The sequence below is a fragment of the Drosophila novamexicana genome, unplaced genomic scaffold (assembly GCF_003285875.2).
Source record: "Drosophila novamexicana strain 15010-1031.04,08,12 unplaced genomic scaffold, DnovRS2.1 tig00001917-arrow-arrow-pilon, whole genome shotgun sequence".
In the NCBI taxonomy this organism is placed as follows: domain Eukaryota; kingdom Metazoa; phylum Arthropoda; class Insecta; order Diptera; family Drosophilidae; genus Drosophila; species Drosophila novamexicana.
Genome location: NW_020824907.1, coordinates 61,905 through 81,073, shown reverse-complemented (window position 1 = coordinate 81,073; position 19,169 = coordinate 61,905). Strand labels below are relative to the sequence as shown.

General features: G+C 38.7%; 1 protein-coding gene across 2 annotated transcripts in view; it reads right to left on the bottom strand.

The window, feature by feature from the left end:
* Positions 1–16,629, bottom strand: part of LOC115768668 (basement membrane-specific heparan sulfate proteoglycan core protein) — a 129,265-nt gene extending 112,636 nt beyond the window's left edge. The window contains exons 1-2 of one of the 2 annotated variants that reach the window (XM_030713348.1): positions 16,583–16,629; positions 15,199–15,463 (exon numbers count right to left, since the gene is read on the bottom strand). In XM_030713348.1, the coding sequence (XP_030569208.1) occupies positions 15,199–15,327 (129 nt within the window). In that variant the 5' untranslated portion in view covers positions 15,328–15,463; positions 16,583–16,629. The remainder of the gene's footprint in view (positions 1–15,198; positions 15,464–16,582) is intronic. The other variant, XM_030713349.1, reaches the window with a different exon arrangement.
* Between the last annotated feature and the right edge of the window lie 2,540 nt (positions 16,630–19,169).

Here is a 19,169-nt window from a genome sequence, read left to right as displayed (position 1 = left end):
GACTCGAGACATACCTGAAAGTAGACAAAGAAAAAAACACAATCAGAGAGATGAGACAAACTAAAGAATTAACAAAAAATTTCAACAAACAAGAAAGAATGGCCAAGCCGAATATCTAATGCTCTTGCAGTCGAATGGCTGAAAAGCCTTTATTTTCGATCGATTGATCCTTAAGAAGCCAAATTTCTGCTTAAACAAAGTTCTATCTAGTCAGCTTCAAGGCTTTGGGACTGGACTATCGTCACACATTACATGAAGAAGCCAAACTACCCCAGGCTGATAGATAAAATGCCTTAAAAAGAAGGCAAAAGTTGTTGCTAATTGAATTATAAATGCATAAATCAATGCGAAATGAGCTAGACGATGATCATTATCACAACGATGCGGATCATTATCATAATGATGCTTAAATAATAATGATTGGAAACTTGTTCCGGCATCGTCAAAGATCGAAAGCGTTTTTATTTGATCAAAGACTACAAAGCTATTCGGTTCATATATAGGTAGACATATCGATCCATCCATCTGTCTGTAGGAAGTTCAATTAAAAAGCCATCAATCAATCAAATAGAAACAATCGAAAGAGCTCTTAACTACTGAACAATGTTTTAACAGCTTCTGCTGCTTCTCACAGCTGACTTTCGGTTTAGTTATGCTGACATTTTTTCGGCTACTCTATGGGTTTCGGCTATACTATTGTTTCGACATGAAACAATGAATAAATCAAGAGCAACACACGAAAGAATGTCATGGCAAGGAATCTGCAGCAGGCCGTAGATAAAATACCCTGGCTTTATGTAAACTCGAAACGCATCTCAAATGTATTTTCACAAAAAGTCTATAAAGAAGAGTTAGAAGCTGATTGGATGGTAAATGAAAAAGCGAATCACATATGGTTAGTTCGTCAATCAGTCCATCAGCCTGTCAGTGAATCAATCAGTAAGCCATGCATGTCTGTCCATCATTAAGTCTGTTTGTGGATCTATTAGACAGACATGCAATCATTCAATCTGTTAATCAATCAGTAGGTCATTAGGCTATCATTCAGTTAACAATAAGCCAATCAGTCAATCCGTAAGTCAGTCAATCGATCAGTCCGTCAAACAGTAAGTCGTTAGGCAGACTATCAATAAATCCGACTGCAATCAGTCGATCAATCAGTAATTCAGTTAATCAGTCAAACGGTTAGTCAGTCAATTGATCAGTCAGTCGATTAATCAATCGATCAATCAGTCAGTCATTAAGCAGTCAATCAAACAATCAGTCAAGAAAGTCATTACGCAGTCAACCGATTACTCTACCAGTCGGTTGATCAGTCAGTCGAACAATCAGGCAATCAATCAGGTCAATCAATCAGTAGATATTAATTGATCAATCGGTAGGTCTATCAGTTAACCAATCAATCAGTAAGTCAAGTAAGTAAGCAGTCAATCAATTACTCTATCAGTCAGTTGGTCAGTCAGTCAATCATTGAGGCAATTTATCAGTCAGTCGGTCAATCAGTTAATCCATCAATCATTCATTTAATCAGTAACTTCTTAGGCAGTCAATCAATTAATAAACATCTCAGGCAGCAAGTCAGCCAAGCAATCAAACAGACTACTAGTTCATCAATCAGATCATTTGATTCTATAGAGCAGTTATTTTGAGATAAACCAATAAATAAGGGCAAAGCTTTGGGATATAAAGTTTTTGTGGAGATCTAGTTTCACATAAGAGAAACAAAAATTCCTTAGATAATTATATATAGATATTATTACATGACACACTGATGTCAGCCGTTGTCATTTGAGTTCTATTCGGCTCAAATCAGCTCTATTTGATCTATCGGCGAGTCACGCCACTCGAGCAAAAATCTGCAGACTGTAAAGCTAATGAACTTGCCAGAGTCACAGAGTCTTGACTTGAAAATATGCTGACTGCAGCGCGAATTGCATTTGACACCTTTTGATGTCCGCATCGATCGTGAGCCATGTCTATAAACATGCATATATATATTTATATATATAAAAATGACTGGGCATCGTATCGAAATACATGGGGAGCGCATTTCTGTGCGCTTAGTCAGCGTGCACGATTTTGATTTCAAGTTGGGCCAATGCCTGGGTTCAAGCAACTGACTTATTTACGGCACCTGCGGCTGGCAGAAGACCCCGAGAAAACCCACTCAAATCCCCACTCCCCCCCATCAAACGGCCAGGTGATAAGGCAACTAGTTCCGACGAGCGCCGCAATCATAAATTGTGGCCACCGTCGTTAAGCGCTTAATAAGCCAAACTGGTTGCCAGAATCAAAACCAACCCGAAAAGGAAGAGAAATAAAACAAAAACCGAAAAACGAAAGAATGGCTAACATCGACACGCCGAATATCAAATGCCCTTGCAGCCAAATTTTTTAGAAGGGTTTACTTTTTACCAAAAGATCAAGATCAAGATCTCTTGAAAAAAAAAAACAATTAGATTCTTTCTATGGATAAAATAGTCGGCTGCTGATAAGATTAGGATCATATGTAGGAAATTTTTAACTTTATATATTTCCAATCATTATACATATCATTTGATCAATCAATCATTTGATATATTTTACATAAAATCCATTTTACATAGAATCAATCATTTGATATCGTTTAAATACTGTCAATCATTTAACATGGAATCAATCATTTGATATAGTTTATACATGGTCAATCGTTTCATATAGCTTTGAATTGTCAACAATTTTTAATAGAATCGATCATTTGATATATTTGATAAATTGTCAATTACTTGGAATCAATCATTTGATATAGTTTGTACATTGTCAATCATTTTACATAGAATCAATCATTTGATATAGTTTATACATTGTCAATCATTTTATGGTGAATAATTGAATGATCAACAGTTTTTAATAGAATCAATCATTTGATATAGTTTATACATTGTCAATTACTTTACATAGAATCAATCATTTGATATAGTTTATGTATTGTCAATCATTTTATATAGTTTTCGTATGGTCCACTCTTCTTTTATAGATTCAATCATTTCATATAGTTTATACACTGTCCATCATTTTATGTTGAATCAATCATGTAAAATAGTTAATGTCAAGTTATCCCAATAAAGGTTTCAAATTGAAAGACTTAAGACGGACAGACCTGGATACACCAGCTGATCGAGAGGTCAAAAGATGTCTTCTGCCATGCGTTACACATTTTGCGTCCAAATTAAAATGCCTTCTTCAAAAAGCACATCAAAATTTTATGACAAAAAATAATTTTAAATACATATCAAATTTAAAGGCGTGCGCGGTTAACAGGGGGCGGGCGAGCGTGCGACTTAATGCATGCAAATGTCACAAATATGCATTAAATTAAGATTCATCAGCGCTTCTGCCCCCTGCACGCCTCACACACACACACACACACACACACACAAGCACTCACACCCGTCACGGCCCAACGGCAACAGAAACGAGCGTGCTCGACTTGCAAATACCCTAAACCTATCGCTAGCAAACAGCAAACACACCAGCCTTCTTCTAGAGAGACATACTTCGAAGTCCGATCTTTGTCAAATTTGCAAGGCATGGAAAAGTGTGTGCATACCAAAGCGCAAGGCTCTGTCTTATAGAATGAGGCGATTATCAAATTTGTGGGCAGTAGAAGAAGGCAGAAGAAAAAGTTACATACTAGTTAAGAATCTGACCCAGCAAAATGGCCATAATCAAGCAGCTTTGGCCATTAAACGGCTAAAGCGAAGGCAACAAGAAGTTGAGCATGTCCAAGCTTAGCTGTGTGGCATTGCCAAAGTGGAGAGTTGTCGAATTATTGCAAAGCTATTGAAAATTAGGCACACACTAGTACCTTTTTCTTCTAGTTTCTTACAGTGTGTGCACAGTTTGGGAGGCATTGATCGAATCGGCTATCGGCGGCTATCAGTGCCGCTGCAACACGTCATGTTGGCGCGCGCTTATCATTTAGCTTGGCAACAAAAAACATGAGCATATGGACAACGACAACAACAATAAGGAAGAAGCAGCAGCAAACTATGCCAGCCAAGTGTGTGCGAGTGTGCGAGTGTGTGTGCGAGTGTGCGTGTGCTCTATTAGTTAGTTATATCTTATCTGCAATTGACTGGCAATGCTCAACTATGCGCTTTCCTTTGCCACAATGTATGTGGAGCGCTTTACATTTTTCACTTAATTGATACGACAACAATAACAACAACAATTCGAGCAACAATAAATTTAACAGCTGACTAAGCGGCCAAACTACTAGAACATGGCTAAAAAAATGGCGTCAGAGCAGCTGATAACATTGGGCTACAACCTCTCCAGTTCGGAACCCCAAAAAAAATCTATATATATAAAAGCAAAACGATTAAATACGAATAACTACGGCAAACCGAAGATTTGATACCCTTGCGGACATATGTCTTACGGCTTTGCAGATATGTGAGAAGAGAGAACTCTGGCAAATGCTGAGTTTCTTGAAAAACAGACTATTTTGCCAGATCGAACGATGCTTCCAAACGGTTCTTCCTTTAAAGCTATATAGTATAGTAAGACGATCTTGATAAAATTTGACTTATGTACTTATAAGCAGCATAGTTTAACTAGAAAATGCCGAACTTAATCAAAATATCTTGATTAACAAGAACAACTTGATGTTAAAGAAAAAGTTTAACAATTCTTTCTAGATATCTGCTTCCATTTACATTATAACTTGAGCCTTGATTAGAGCTAAGTACAAGAAACTTGGTAGGTTTACGTATAGCCCATATAGATTAGGAATATTTGTCTTTTTGGCTGCATCCTTTCACACACTTTGCACACACACACACTTTTCTATGCCATATTTAAGCGCCGAAAATTGCATGAAGATCGGACATTAAGGACCGAAGTGCACGTAGAATGCCTTGCTGTGTTCTCTTGTGGAAGGGAAGCTGAAATACTTGCAAGAGCTGAGGGTATTAGCTGGTCGAACAGTTGCGACTACCCTTGCAGAGGATATTATAATTTTGTCGTCAAATCCGACCCCATAAAGTATATATATTCTTGATCAGCATCAACAGCCAAGTCGATAGAGACATGCCCGTCTGTCCGTCTGTCTGTTTCTATGCGAACTAGTCTCTCAGTTTTAAAGCTATCTGAATGGAGTTTTGCACAAGTCCGTCTTTCTGTTGCACACAGCACATATGTGAAATCCAGCTGGATCGGACCATTATATCATATAGCTGTCATAGGAACGATCGGTCGAAAATTAAGTTTTTGTATAAAAAAACATTTTGTTTATCAAGATATCTTGCCCAAACTCGGCATTAACTATTTTCCCTGTGCTTATTAGATACGGGCAAAGCACTATAAGCATTATGAAAAGGTTGGGTCTGCAAGGGTATTAGATCTTCGGCGTGCCGAAGATAGCCTTTCTTACTCGTTTTTAGTTGATTTTGTTATTCATTTTTTTTTTTTTTTTTGTTCTTTTTATAAATTTATGCAATAGTAAATTAATTAATTAGCATAATTATGCATTTGTTGTGTGTGTTGGTGTCGCTTTGGCTTTTATGCTTTGTTTACCAATTAATTGGCTGCCAAAGACCAATAACAGCAAATTGCTTTGGTTATCTGCTTCTTGCTTTTCATTAAAAAGGGCTTCTCGCTTGAAAATATTTCTTGCTGTTAGGAAATTGATGTAAACGATTTGGCAATTAACGCGCGCGCGCGCGCAGCTTCAATTAATTCAAATTGAGCAGCAATTTCCAGTCAACAATTTCGAACAGGCCCCATTTAAATTTGGTATCATTTTGTTTTTTTTTTCGTTTTTGACACAGCGTCATGGTTCGACTCCAGCTACGACATGGCACAGCCACGACCCCCCGGCAGATGATGCAACTCCAGACGCTGGGCCAGAGATCGCGACGATAGGCGCAACATTTCGTCTGACTGGCATACATGTGTGTGTATTCATTTCCACGAAAAAACAAAATGAAAGATTTATGAAGCGATTATAAATTGGCGCATATTGAAGTGTTGCAGCTGTTGATGTCACCCCAGCCGCAACTGGTGGCAAGGCCACACCCAATTCCAATTCCAAGCCAAACGCCAACCGCATGCCCCATGTCCCAGCCCAAAACATTTTGTTGATCGCAGCGAAAGCCAAAATAAAAAATTATAATAACAGCAGCTGCATCGATTGTGATTCGTCTCTCAGTTTTCAGCGTTTAATTGATGGCTGCCACCGTCAAAAAATTGTTTGCGCCATTTTCATAGAAAAGCCCAATTATGTTTTTGCATTAATCACATTATAATCGAAATTTGTTATCGATTGAGAAAGACTTGTGCGCTCTGCGTGTTGTAGAAAAATCATTTTAGCATATGCTCTATTTAACATGTGCATTTACAGGCCTTTGTTAGCAGTAACAGTTGTTTTACAGGAGTGTTAACATAACATTCATTAACATAGCAACTTTTCAGCCTTTTTATGATGACTGTTAACAGAGCCCTACAGTTACTTTTCCATGCTGTTCATATAGCTTGCTTTAACATATTTAACAGCCCATTAACAGAAGCTCTATATAACATATGCAACATGATTTTGTACGCTGTTAACATAAACATTTACGGCCCTTTCCTTGATTGTTCTTAACAGAGCCCTGCAGCTACTTCAAAGTGCTGTTAATATAACTTGCTATAAAATCTTTAACAGAATATTAACTACTGTTAACGTCTCAATCATGTAAATAGCTTAAGTTCCATATAAAATGATTGGCAGCATAAAGTGTGCATAAAAAGAAACTGTTAACGTTTCTCTCCTTTAGCCCTTTTTAGTTTATTCAAATTTATTTAAATATTGTTTTATTGCTGTAATTTTTGTTTATGAAATATTATTTGATTTCACTAAATGTTGTTAACAGTATGCTTATTAACATGCCTTTTACATTTGCTGTTATCCAGCTCTCCTTAACATAACTAAGTCATTGTCTGTTAACAAGGCAGACAACATTAAGATAAACATCATTTATCTAGTCTTGCGGAGAGTATTATCATATTGTCATAAAATATATGAGGGAAATGCGTCATATTTTTGATTTGCAGAGTCGAGTTAAGTTAATAAAACTTTTGTCGGATCGACTAACTATATGCTTGCCATATTAAATGTACGATGGAACTTAAGTTCTTCTTGTATAAAAAACTTTTATATTCTTTCCCATGGGAAGGAAATCCTTGCCTTGTCACAGCTAGCTAGTTATTTTAAAGGTACTTTTCTCTCTTAAAAGTTCTGAGTTTACGAACTAGACAAATTCGCATCGATAAATGAAGCTCATGTCTGTACAAATGAGTCAAAATTTCGATTAAGCTGGAAAACTGGAACAAATAAAGCTAACGAAAAAAAAAAATAGATTATAAGAATACTAGAACCAGTTCTATTCGATCTGCATTCCCATCAGGCAAAAGCGACTGGCGAAACTATCTGAAATATTAGCTCAAGACGATGCATACAAAGTGTGTATTAATATCCTCACATCATCATCATCATCACGATAATGAGCATGCCGATGATCATGATGATCATTAGGCAGCTCATTATTCTAAGGTTGGGCGCAATGCAAAAATCTGTTGAATTTGAACATTTGAATGCAGTTTCTCAACATTTTTATGACCAAAGCCATTTCACGTAAAATACTCATTGCAAATAGTTCTTCGAAATGGCAATTTTTCCTTTCGTCGCTTTTTAATATTCGTTTTAATGTCCCTCCTTTCTCTCTACCCATACCCTGTAGATAATAAAAAATCAAGCGGCAAGAGAAGTGTCATGTTTTTTGGGAATATCTTTGAAATAATAAGACTTGGCATGTCAAATTTATAGATATATATATATATATGCTTGAAGTTTAAAAATCGTTTAGCTTTTGCTTCTTAAATAAACCACGAAAAATAGATAGAGCCTTGCGCCTCGGTATCAACACACTTAGGCATTGCATACTACAACGCTGCAAATTTGAAAAAGATCGGACCTTAAGCACCGAAGTTTATCAAGCTTGGCTTTCTTAGGCATAACCAAGGTCTAAGGTAGGAAGAAGAAGCAAGTGTGCAGTCGTACTCTACAAATTTGTTAAGCAACGACTTATCTATATACATATATACAGGGTAGCTGCTAGTCGAGCATTGCCATTTCGAGCCTGGTCAACAGCTAGTTAATTACATAGGCAGCTGTCGCCGGGATGACACAATAGATACGCCAGCTAGATAGCTAGATACATAGATAGATGTGGCTAGATGAATGGATGTGGCACCCACTCAACGCAGTTCTGCATTTTGTAATAACTGAAAGGCGAATTGCGACATTTACGCGAGGCGGCAGGGAAGGCAGTGGAGGGAGGGGCTGCCTCGTTTGTTTTCTATTTATTTATTTCTTTTTCTTGTAATTCTTTTCTATTTTCAAGATTTACGCAATGCAAATGCCAAAACAATTATTATTCATAAGTTGAAATGAGTGAGAGTCGGGGTGTGCGTGTGTGTGTGTGTGTGTGGCAGACATGCCAGACAAATATTGAATTACAAAAAAACTACAACAATAAGTAGTAGAAGAAGAAGAACAACAATTGGTTTACACAATTTGTAACCACTGTGCATTGAACGCCGGCGCTCGAGACATACCCAAAGTTCTGTTTAGTCTATGCGGGCAAATAGGTTTACGTGGAATTAGGAATTGGATCATAGCCTGGGATCCAGACGGAAATGCGCCAACTACGCATACGCTTCCAAGGAAAACGCAGTCACGTCTATGTTTAGATAAATGAACGGACTCTGCCAAACGCCATGCAATACGACTCTCGAGTGTCATAGCAGACAGCTTGGTGGCGTGTCATAACACTCAGACTGTTTGCAATCGCATCCGAAGTCACATTCTTCCAAAGTTTCCAGGGAAGTTACGATTTAGTCGGAACTATAACTACATGCGACTCTCGAGTGTCATAGCAGACAGCTAGGTGGCGTGTCGTATCACTCAGACTGTTTGCAATCGCAGTCAAAAAGTTCGCAGTCTTCCAAAGTTTCCAGGGAAGTTATGATTTAGCCGGCTTTATATGTACTCTGGCTCATAAATCAAGATTTACCCAACTGATAGCCGTGCGTTACGTAATGCGCTGACGTAAAGTCCTGACTGAACAGCACGGCTTTGCCCGAAATGACGCCAGCATTTCGATTTGTACATTAGCAAACTTAACATATTGATTTATGACTTAGATATAGCTGCTCGGTGTCAAAGTTCATGTCAAATTCAGTTCATTTGAATTTAACTTTTGCCAATCAAGAAAGCTTTCACAACTCTCCGACTGCCAAATTCGTATTTAACTTTAACATTTGCTTACTTTGCAGCGTTTACAAACACTGTTTTTTGTTTCCTTCAACTCATGTTACAATTCTAACATGTAGTTTAACACTTTGTCAAGCGTTGTCTTTTGTTAACTTTAACGTGCGTATGGAAAAGCATATTGTTCTTGTCAACTTAAGACAAAAATATAATGTTTTGTACACTTGATCTTGCCAGACTGACAATTGTCAGCTGTTAAGAAAGTTGTTTCGCCATTTGGCACGACTTGTCAAATATTTGACATGCAGCTGATGTGATTGACAACTTCTGTGTACGGCAGAGTGTAGAGCTGAGAAGTGCGCACACTTGAGAAAATGATTGAAGCAGCTTGTGAAATTGTTTGCATTTTATTTAATTTAACTATAGGAAAACAGGAGAACAAGCTGCAGCTGCGTTAAGATTTTAATACTAATTTAACAGCTAGTTAAAGTGCTTGTTAATTTTCTGTTTACCTTTGAGTCAAATAGCTAAAATGTTAAAGTTAACTTAACAGCTAGTCAAAGTGCTTGTCTAATTGCAGTTAACCACTTAATTAGCTAGCTCCCTAAAACGTTGAGACAAATTTAACAGCTAGTTAAAGTGCTTGTCAGCTTGCTGTTAAACATTTACGCAGCTTGTTTATACGAATTTAACAGCAACTTAAAGTGCTTGTTAACATGATTTCGGTGTTTGGTCAGCGAGCTAGTTAAATTGTTGATACAAATTTAACAACTAGTTAAGGTGCTTGTCAACTAACAGCAAGTCAGGAAGCAAACCAAACTCAAGGTTGACCTTTATTGCACTTCAAGCCGAAGTGTCAGCCTTGATGCACGCGTTATCTTTTATTTAACCATAAGTTAACCTTCAGTTAACACTTGACTGGAGCAAACAGGAAAACAAGCTGCAACTGCCTGTTAGGGCATCTCTCTAGTATCAGAGCATGTTCAGGCATCTATTGTAATATTTGTTTGTTAGAACTTAAGTTTTTTTTGCGCTCTTCTTTATCCATTTACAATTTACACACACGCACAGGGAGAGAATTTCTATGTTGTTGTAGAATTTGTATCTTGTATCTGTCGCGGCATGTTTTGGCCAACTATTTATAGATGTTTGCTTCAGACGTGGCTATTACAAAATGCATACATCAGTTCTTGCTGCCTGTTGTTGGACGTTGGCCAGCTGTTGCCACCCCCCCCCCCCCCCCTCCACACTCTCCTTGCTGCTGTATTTTTGGCCAGTTTTGGTAGGCAATAGAAAAAAACAAATAAAAAATGAGATCAACTGGCTGACTAATTGCTGATGAGCCGCTCCTCCCCCCCCAACCCCAACCCGAGCCAACTGGCTAATGCAATGCACGCAAGGCGGAAGCGCCAGCTGCTGCCAATTGACAAAGCTAACACTTTGCGCTATCGCCAGTGGGTGAAGTGTTGCAGGGCGGCTGGGCGGGCAATGGGTGGAGGAGGTGATGTTAGGCGGGAGGTCAGCAGGTGTTATTTGCTTAAAAGTAATGCATGCGCCTAAAGTGTGCCAGTTTCACGAAATGGGCGCAAGCAAAAGGGGTGTTAAATGCAGGAGACAACTGCGGCTCCATAAACTATATATATGTATATATATTCCTGAACGAGCTGCGCTACAGACTTGAAATCATTTCAAATCAAAAAAACGAGAATATATGGAATTTCAGCTTTGGTTATTTACGCATAACTCGAGTATTATCGGAGCTAAAGCAACCAAACTTGATCTGTATAAATTTCTAAAATATGATGAAGATCCAAACACAAAGAGCCAAGAGCAGCTTGAGGCGGCAGGCCAGGCTTAAAAGTCAGTTCTAAAGGCAGCTGAGCGCTGCGTACAGGGTATCTGCTAGTGCTGCAGCTGCCCCTCATGTTGTTACCCAGCTGAACTTGAGCTCAAGTATCACATGTTCTGGCCAATAACAGCAGCAACTGTTGCTGGCGTGTCGATCGCTGCAGTTGCTGCTGCTGCTGTTCTCTGAGATCGCAACATGCCAAACAGATACACACACACACACACACACAGATATATATGGAGAGCGTGTATGTGTGGCAGCCGGCAACAGATGCGTTGCGCACTGTGGCAACATCTTGTGTCCATATGTTGTGCAAACAAACAATTGAAAATGACGCGTAAGCCACGAGTAGCCAGAACATGCGAAAGAAAGCAGCCAAATGAAATGTATCTCAAGAATTGATTTGCCAAGCGAAACAAAAAACACACACACACACACACATATATATATATATATATATATGTATGTATAAAAAAGAAGAAACGAACAAGCTGTGGCAAGCTTTGTGGCAACTGTTTGCTGTCGTTGCAAATATTTTGACAGGCAGACAGACACGAAACCCGATGACATGCAGGCCACATATGTCAGTTCCATATAGACACACATATATATATATATATATATATATATATATATATATATATTTAAATATGCATATTTGTATCTACATCGCATGCTCGGTTGCGATGCATAGATACATTTGTATCTTATGACTGTGATTAGCATATTACAGCTAAATGCTGCTAGCGCCACCTGCAACTTTTACCTAAAGGCTGTTAATTAGGGTGGGCGAGGGGGTTAGGGGGCGATATATGCAAACCATTCTTCCTATTTTTGGCGCACAAAAGGCGACACCTGGCGGCCACACAGAGACCGCTTGATCAGTTGTTACCAGGCCCAAAAAGTGTCCCTGTTCGGGCGCAGCTGCTAAAGCGACACCTGTTGGCGGCCAGGTGCACAATTTAATGTATGTTTCAAATTGGGCTATTCAGCTTATGTTATGTTAATGTAAACTGCTAGGCTGTTAACCTGCTAACTGTTAAGCTGTTAAGCTTTACATTTCAACTCTTTTACCTCTTAGTCTGTTAACGTACTACACAGCACATTCTATACTCTGTTAGCTACTTGTGCATTGTTAACATTGTTTAACCTTTACGCTTAGCAATTATATGCAACAGCAGTTGTTTAACAAGTCTGTCATAGACTCTGTTGTAATCAAGAGCTCTTCTACGCTGTTAAGTGACTTTTCTGTAAACTGTCGACTGTTAACAATTGCTGTTAAGTTCTTTAGCTGTTAAACTGTTTAATAAGTAAGCTGTGGAGCTCTTTTCTGTTATGCTCAACACACTGTTAATCCACTGAGCAGTGCTTCTGTTAATATTCTTAACATTTCTGCAGCTCTTAATCTGCTAAGCTGTTAACCTGTGCGTATGCGTATTCTGTAAACATATTACGCATACGCCGGATGCGACTGCATTCATATATATATATATGTGTATATATGAATGTGTATCGCTGTTACTGACCCCATTCAATGGCCTGCTCTTAATATGTTATTTTTGTTTATTTCTTTTGCAGAATTAATTGTTATTGTAATTGTGGCAGCTGCTTGATAAGGCGCCAGTTACATCTACTAGCATACATTTTGTTTCTTCTTGGTTTTGTTTTTGTTTTATTGAAATGTTAATTTAAGAAATTATTTCATTGCAAGACGACAGCAACGTTGACTTCTTCGACTACATGTCATTAACACGCTGATAAGGGTTATCAGCCATCAGCTATCAGCTCATTATGATGGGCACACACACACACACAGAGAGAGAGACACGCACACGCACACCCATATAGACGCATAGATACAGAAATTAGATGATGGACAACAAACGAGCGCCTTTTATAATTGGCAAAAAAAAAAAATTATTTAAATTTCTTATGAAATTAGCAACCGAATAAAATTGAAATAAATTCACTTTCATATATTTTTCTTCTTTTGGGCTGGGGGGCCTTGATAACCCCCAAACTTGACCCAATGTCGTTTGGCCTGACAGACAAAATAATTGTTTAATTAAATTGACAATAAAAAACAACAAGAAAAAAGAAAATAAAGAAAGAACAAAATATTTCAAGTATAATCAAATCCGGTCTCAGTTCATTTCTCCAGGGTCTCTCGCTCCCTCTCTCCCCCTCTCTTTCTCCCACACACACTCTCTCTCTCCCTCTCTCCCTCCCACTCTAGCTATCTCCTTCTAACCATGCTGATAAGAGCAGTGCGTACACACAAGTGTTTCAGCTTCGTGTCTCTTCTTCAGGCTTTTTAATGGATCTCACATTTTCATGAGTTTTTTGTTTCTTTTGGGTTTTTTTTTTATTTTTTATTAATTTGTTAGAAACGAGCAAAGGTCAAATAGCCAAAGGTGGAAAAACTGTTTCCCCTTTATACTTTATACATAAATTAAGAAAAAGCGAACATATTTTTGTGGCTATTGCTTTTTGTTTAATATTTATGTATCTGCGTTGTAAAATAGTTCAAGTTCGTTGTTGTTGTTGTTCGTTTCGTGTTGTGTCATCAACACGAAGAAAACTAGATCAAGCGCGCGTGTGTCTGTGAGGATGCTGTACAGAAATGTGAGATAGTTTCTTGATGCTTCTACCCAGACTGAAATATACATATGCACACACTTATATATATATATATATATATATATATGCAGATATTTTCTAGAAATCCTACTCATTAGATAGCGAGATGGTGTCATCATGGCACAAGGAATGCCAACAATATGACAGTATCAAGATATTAAAGTGTTGCCCTATAAATTACATACTTTTATCTTTTCTTTTTTTTTTGGCATCACAAATCGTTAGGGTGACACTTTTCAGTGCCTGAAACAAGCAGTTATTTATCTAGCTCAGCTTTGCAAGCGAACTGTTAGTTCAGGCCATCTGGAAAGAGACAGATTTCCGAACAACTTTGTCAGCTTTATTGCTTCAAGTTAAAGTTTTGCTAGACAACAATCGCAGCTGAGGAGATAAGCAAATTTCTTTAAAATGAAAGTCAAATTCTTTAAATGTGACTACAGATCAAGAGATTCGCAAATGTCTTGCAAATAAACAGAAAATACTTAAGATTCAAAGTAAAATATCTCTTTAAAGAACCGATGCATTAAAGTTCATCCATGTCTAGTTTGCATAACATTCTGTTTTCTAAACGTTTTTGAATAGAATTTTCCTGATTACAAACACAATGCTGAAGAAGAAGTTAACGTGCATTATTCTGTTGTCCAATTATCCTGGCGCTCCGTTAAACAATTATCAAGTGCTAACATTCATGTTGTTCAGCTGTTAATCTACGAACTCTGTTAGTTCAATGGATTTACATAATTATGTTATTATTTTAACATAGATTAAGCTTTCAATCTTTCTAAGTTATGCTTCCTTCATGCACTGTTAACTGATAACATAGCTTATGCATTATTCGGCTGTTAAGCTAAAAAGTCCATTAGTTCTTAATTATGTTTCCTGATTGCACTGTTAACTGGGGTTTTGAGTAATTATGTTATCCTGTTAAGCCAAGAACTCTGTAAGTTCAAGGCACTTTAGTTATATTACTTTATTGCACTGTTAACTCGGGCTATGCATAATCCTGTTAACCTGTGTCGTTTTAACATTTTTAATAATCCTGTTAATCTCTGACTGTCTCAAATTTTCAATAATCCTGTTAACTTGCGACTCTGCTTATAACTTTAAATAACTCTGTTAACCTCTGACTCTGTTAAAAGTGCATTTGATGTGTTCTAATAAGTTTTCCTGTTAAGTTTAAGCTCAAATAATGCTCTGCACTTGCGACTCGGATTTTGTCAGCAATAACAGCATGGCAAGATCTGTTAATCTGTGGCTCTGTTAACACGTAATGTAATCTGTTAAATTTGTATGTTATCCTTTACATGAGCAATTCCGCAACGCTGTTAACGTGACTGTTGTAATCCGTATTCTGTTAAGTCAGCCGTCCCGCTACCCGCTACCCGTTACCAGTTAACCGTTAAATGTTACTCACCTTGGCATCCAGCATCGGCACATGGCAGGCGTTCAGAACGAGGACAACGGCGAAGAGGCGCCAGAGCAGCGACAGCGCGTGTCGCTGCCGCAACGTCGCGGCGCCCGTTTGGGATCCCGTTGATCCCATCCTTGTGTATGTGTGTGTGTGCGGGCGGTTTTTTGTTCTCCTTTTTATTTTCTATTCTTTGTTTGTTTTGGCAGCTATTTGGTTATTTTGATTATTTAATTGGGCAGTTTTAGGGTTCGTATTCGAGTTGTTGCTTCTGATGCGTTTAGACGTGTTAAAGAAAGAAAAAGGTTACGATGTTTATGGCACTGCAAGTAAAAAAAAAAAAACAAAAAAAAAAAACAAAAATAACGGACGAGCAAAACGAATTTTCAGCAATTGTTGTCAACTGTTGCCAGCTCAGGAGCAGGCGAAATATAATAAACGCATAAGCTGTATCAGCAGAAAAACAATAATACAAAAAAAAAATTTAACCGAATTTGATGTATGAAATCGAAAGACAAGTGAAAAAAAAAAATAGCAACAACAATAACAAAACCGAAATCAAAACGCGAATTCGTCAGAAAATGCAGATAAAGAAGACGCAAACGGAACAGGAGAATGGGATAAGCTCCAGCAGACTGAGCAGCGGCCCGAAATGAGGCTCAGTGTTGCCAGCTTCAAGTCAATTTAGCCATAAATATAGCTAAAAATAGCTGAGCACAATTTGGCATTAGGAACATTTTAGCCGCGCATAGCCAAAATGTGGCTTGAAAAAGGCTGAGCGTGCAGCGCACTGTCTGATCCTATAACAGTTGTTTTTTTTTTCTCTTTCGTTTGCTCTCTTTGTGCTCATTTTGCGTGCCGTTTCCTAGTTTTTGGGCTCTTCTTTGATCTGCGCGTCATTTTTGGTTGCATTTCGCGCGCGACATTTATAATTATTTGTTGTATTTGTGTTATATGCCGGCCACTTTTTGCTGTTTTTCTTTGCGTTCAATTCGTTTGGTTTGTTCTCGTTGCCCGTGCACTTTGTTGCTTATTTAGTTCAGTTCGCGGCTCAAAAAAAACCCAAAAAAAAAAAGAACGGAAAATAAATTAGAAAAATTAACTGTAAACGAAGCGGCCGAGGGCACGAAATGTTTTGCGATCCTGCGCGCGCGTTTAACGTTATCCTGCGGAGCACCACAACAGTTATAATTTGCAAACAAAAAAAAAAGGCAATTCAACTTGTAGCACTTAAAAAAAATATATAGTATTTATGTTAGTGTCCAAAAATTGCACTTGAACAACACAAACGGCAACGGGCAAGAAGAAGATGAACAACAACTATTCAGTGAGACAGCCTGGCGGCCAGGCGAATCGCAGTCGCCGTGTCGCAAGGCTTAGGCAAACGCACCGAAAATTGTGCGACCGTCTCGTACAACGGCGCGCAACCGAATGTAAAAGTGGAAGAACTTAGACGCGAACGCCGCTGCACCGCAGAAGAAACAGCGACAGAAGCGACTCGCGAACACCCGAAGATGTACGAAGCGCTAGCTAAGCACACACCCATACACGCAGACGCGCGCGAGCACACACACACATACACATAGGCACACACATAGCCGCATACGCGTAAATTCAAGTGCTGCAGTAAACAGACAAAACTCGAACGTGCGCTGTACCGTGACGCAATATGCGAGAAATGCCGGCGAAATATTTCTTCTTTGGTAAGCTAACGGAAATTGTCAAATTTTAAATAGACTTTATTCTCTTAGCTTTAAGGACTCGCCAGTTTCGGCCAGCTCGAAAATATTTTTTAAATACTTTTGTAATGTGTACAAAACCTTGGCTGCAAGGCAATTGACATATCGATTATTATCGATTCTCTTATGGCTATGTAAATTGCAATTAATTTGGTCGCCAAATATGTGTTCCTTGCACCACTTTGCGCAATGTGCCCTGTTGCGCGCTGTCGACTCTCGTTTTGTGCCGTGGGTGGCTTTCGTTGAGGCTCTGCTCGCGTCGCAGCTAGCGTCATACGGCTGCTGCAAATGTTTATCGCGCAGCGCGCTTGTGCAACTGGCTCTCTACACATTTATCGGTAACAGGATGCAAAGTTGATGCTCTGCACTAAATTCGCCTTGTGGCGAAATGAGCGAAAAATGTGTGTGCGAGAGTGGATGAGAGAGAGGGTGGGTGCGGGCGTCCCTGCTGCCGTTGCCTGCAGGGCTTGGGCCCGACTGCGTATTCTTTATCGCTGTCAGCCGCAATACGCGTGAGGTGGAGTGTGGGGCGGGGGCGTGCTGCATTTAACTGGAACAACAGCAACAAATGCAACGCCGCTGCCGACGTCAACGCTGGCGTTGAGCCGCCGCTGCTGCAGCACTCTGTAGGTCAACTGATAAATTGGCGTGAAGAGACCAACACCAACCGAAAAGGCAACCCAAATGCAGCACCCACTGATAGTGCGCACACAAACATGTATGTGCATGTCTGCTGTGTACGTATGCATGTTTGTGTGCGTGCGTGTTGCGTGTAGATTTCTTATTTGTGTTACGGTCGCTAGATGGCGCTGTTGTCCCTGCTTGCATTTGCTATTAGTGCAACACTTTTTGTTGTTTTCTTTTCTTTCATTGTCTTTTTGTCGCCTTTCCAACACTTTTGCGGCCAACTTTCGAGCTGTTTGCACTTCACACGCAGGAAATAAATTTCACTAGACCAGCACGCGTACCGACTAGAGGATACCCTTTTATGTAAAGAAATTGCTTATGATCGAAAGATCATCATGAGTTGAATTTGATAAGAAAGTCGCCAAAAATAGTTGAAATGAAATTTTTTTATTTCATATTTTTGATTTCATATATAATATACCCCTCGCACTTCACAAATTGCGGGGTATTAACAGCAGCGGGCTCAAGTTGAAGAATGTGCCAGTTTCTTGAAGGTTTTTTAGAACCACGTTTTACTTTCCAACCGGGCACCAGGAAGTTATGAGAGACGTGTAAAAAAGATTGCTATAGCTATAGATAACAAGGAGTCTGATTTATATACTTTTTTTTTTATACCCCGAACCCATTAAAATTGGGTATAAGGGTATATGGTATTTGTGCGAAAGCCAAATGTATGTAACAGGCAGAAGGAAGCTTCTCCGACCCCATAAAGTATATATATTCTTTATCAGCATCAAGAGCCGAGTCGATCTAGCCATGTCCGTCTGCCTGTCCGTCCGTATGTATGAACGCAAGGATCTCAGAACCTATAAGAGCTAGACAAATTTTAGATGTAGATGCTCCTAGTTCCCGCGCAGATCGAGTTTGTTTCCGATAATCGATAACTTGCTCCGTTTCCCAGCAATCGATAAAAATCGATATCGATAAGTCACCAAACTTGACATATAGCTTCTAAAATAGAATATATATATGCATTTGATGTTGGAAGTGGAGGGTTCAGGGTATACCCTAGTCGGGAGCTCCTGACTAGAACCTCTTACTTGTTTTGAATTTTATTCGAATCAATGTCAGTTTGAGATCCCCTATTTCTTCACATTTATAAGACTACGTTTTGGTTCGAATGTTTGACAAAATTAAAATTGGTTTAAAATTTAATTTTTTTATTAATTTTTCTAGATTATATTAAAAATTATAGAAAATAAAATATGTATTAGATATTAGGCCTAAAAGTAAAAGTGGGTAAAAATCTCTTAATATATTATGCTCTGACGATATCGAAAACTACAAGAGCTAGAGTCTTAAAATTTAAGTGGCATATTCTCGTATATCATAAACCTATATATCTCGTATAATATCAACTTTGCGACCTGGTTCTTGAAGCCCAACTCGAGAGGGTATTAAATAGATTGGGCTGCTTTGATCTAGATCGGACAATAAGCACCGAGCTAGGCTTGCAAGCGTGAAACTGATGCGAATCGCATCGGTTCTAGGCCCAAAGCGCTTTTGGCCAGGATCGCGCGATTGTCAGCACATGTAAAGCCGGCTGGCGTC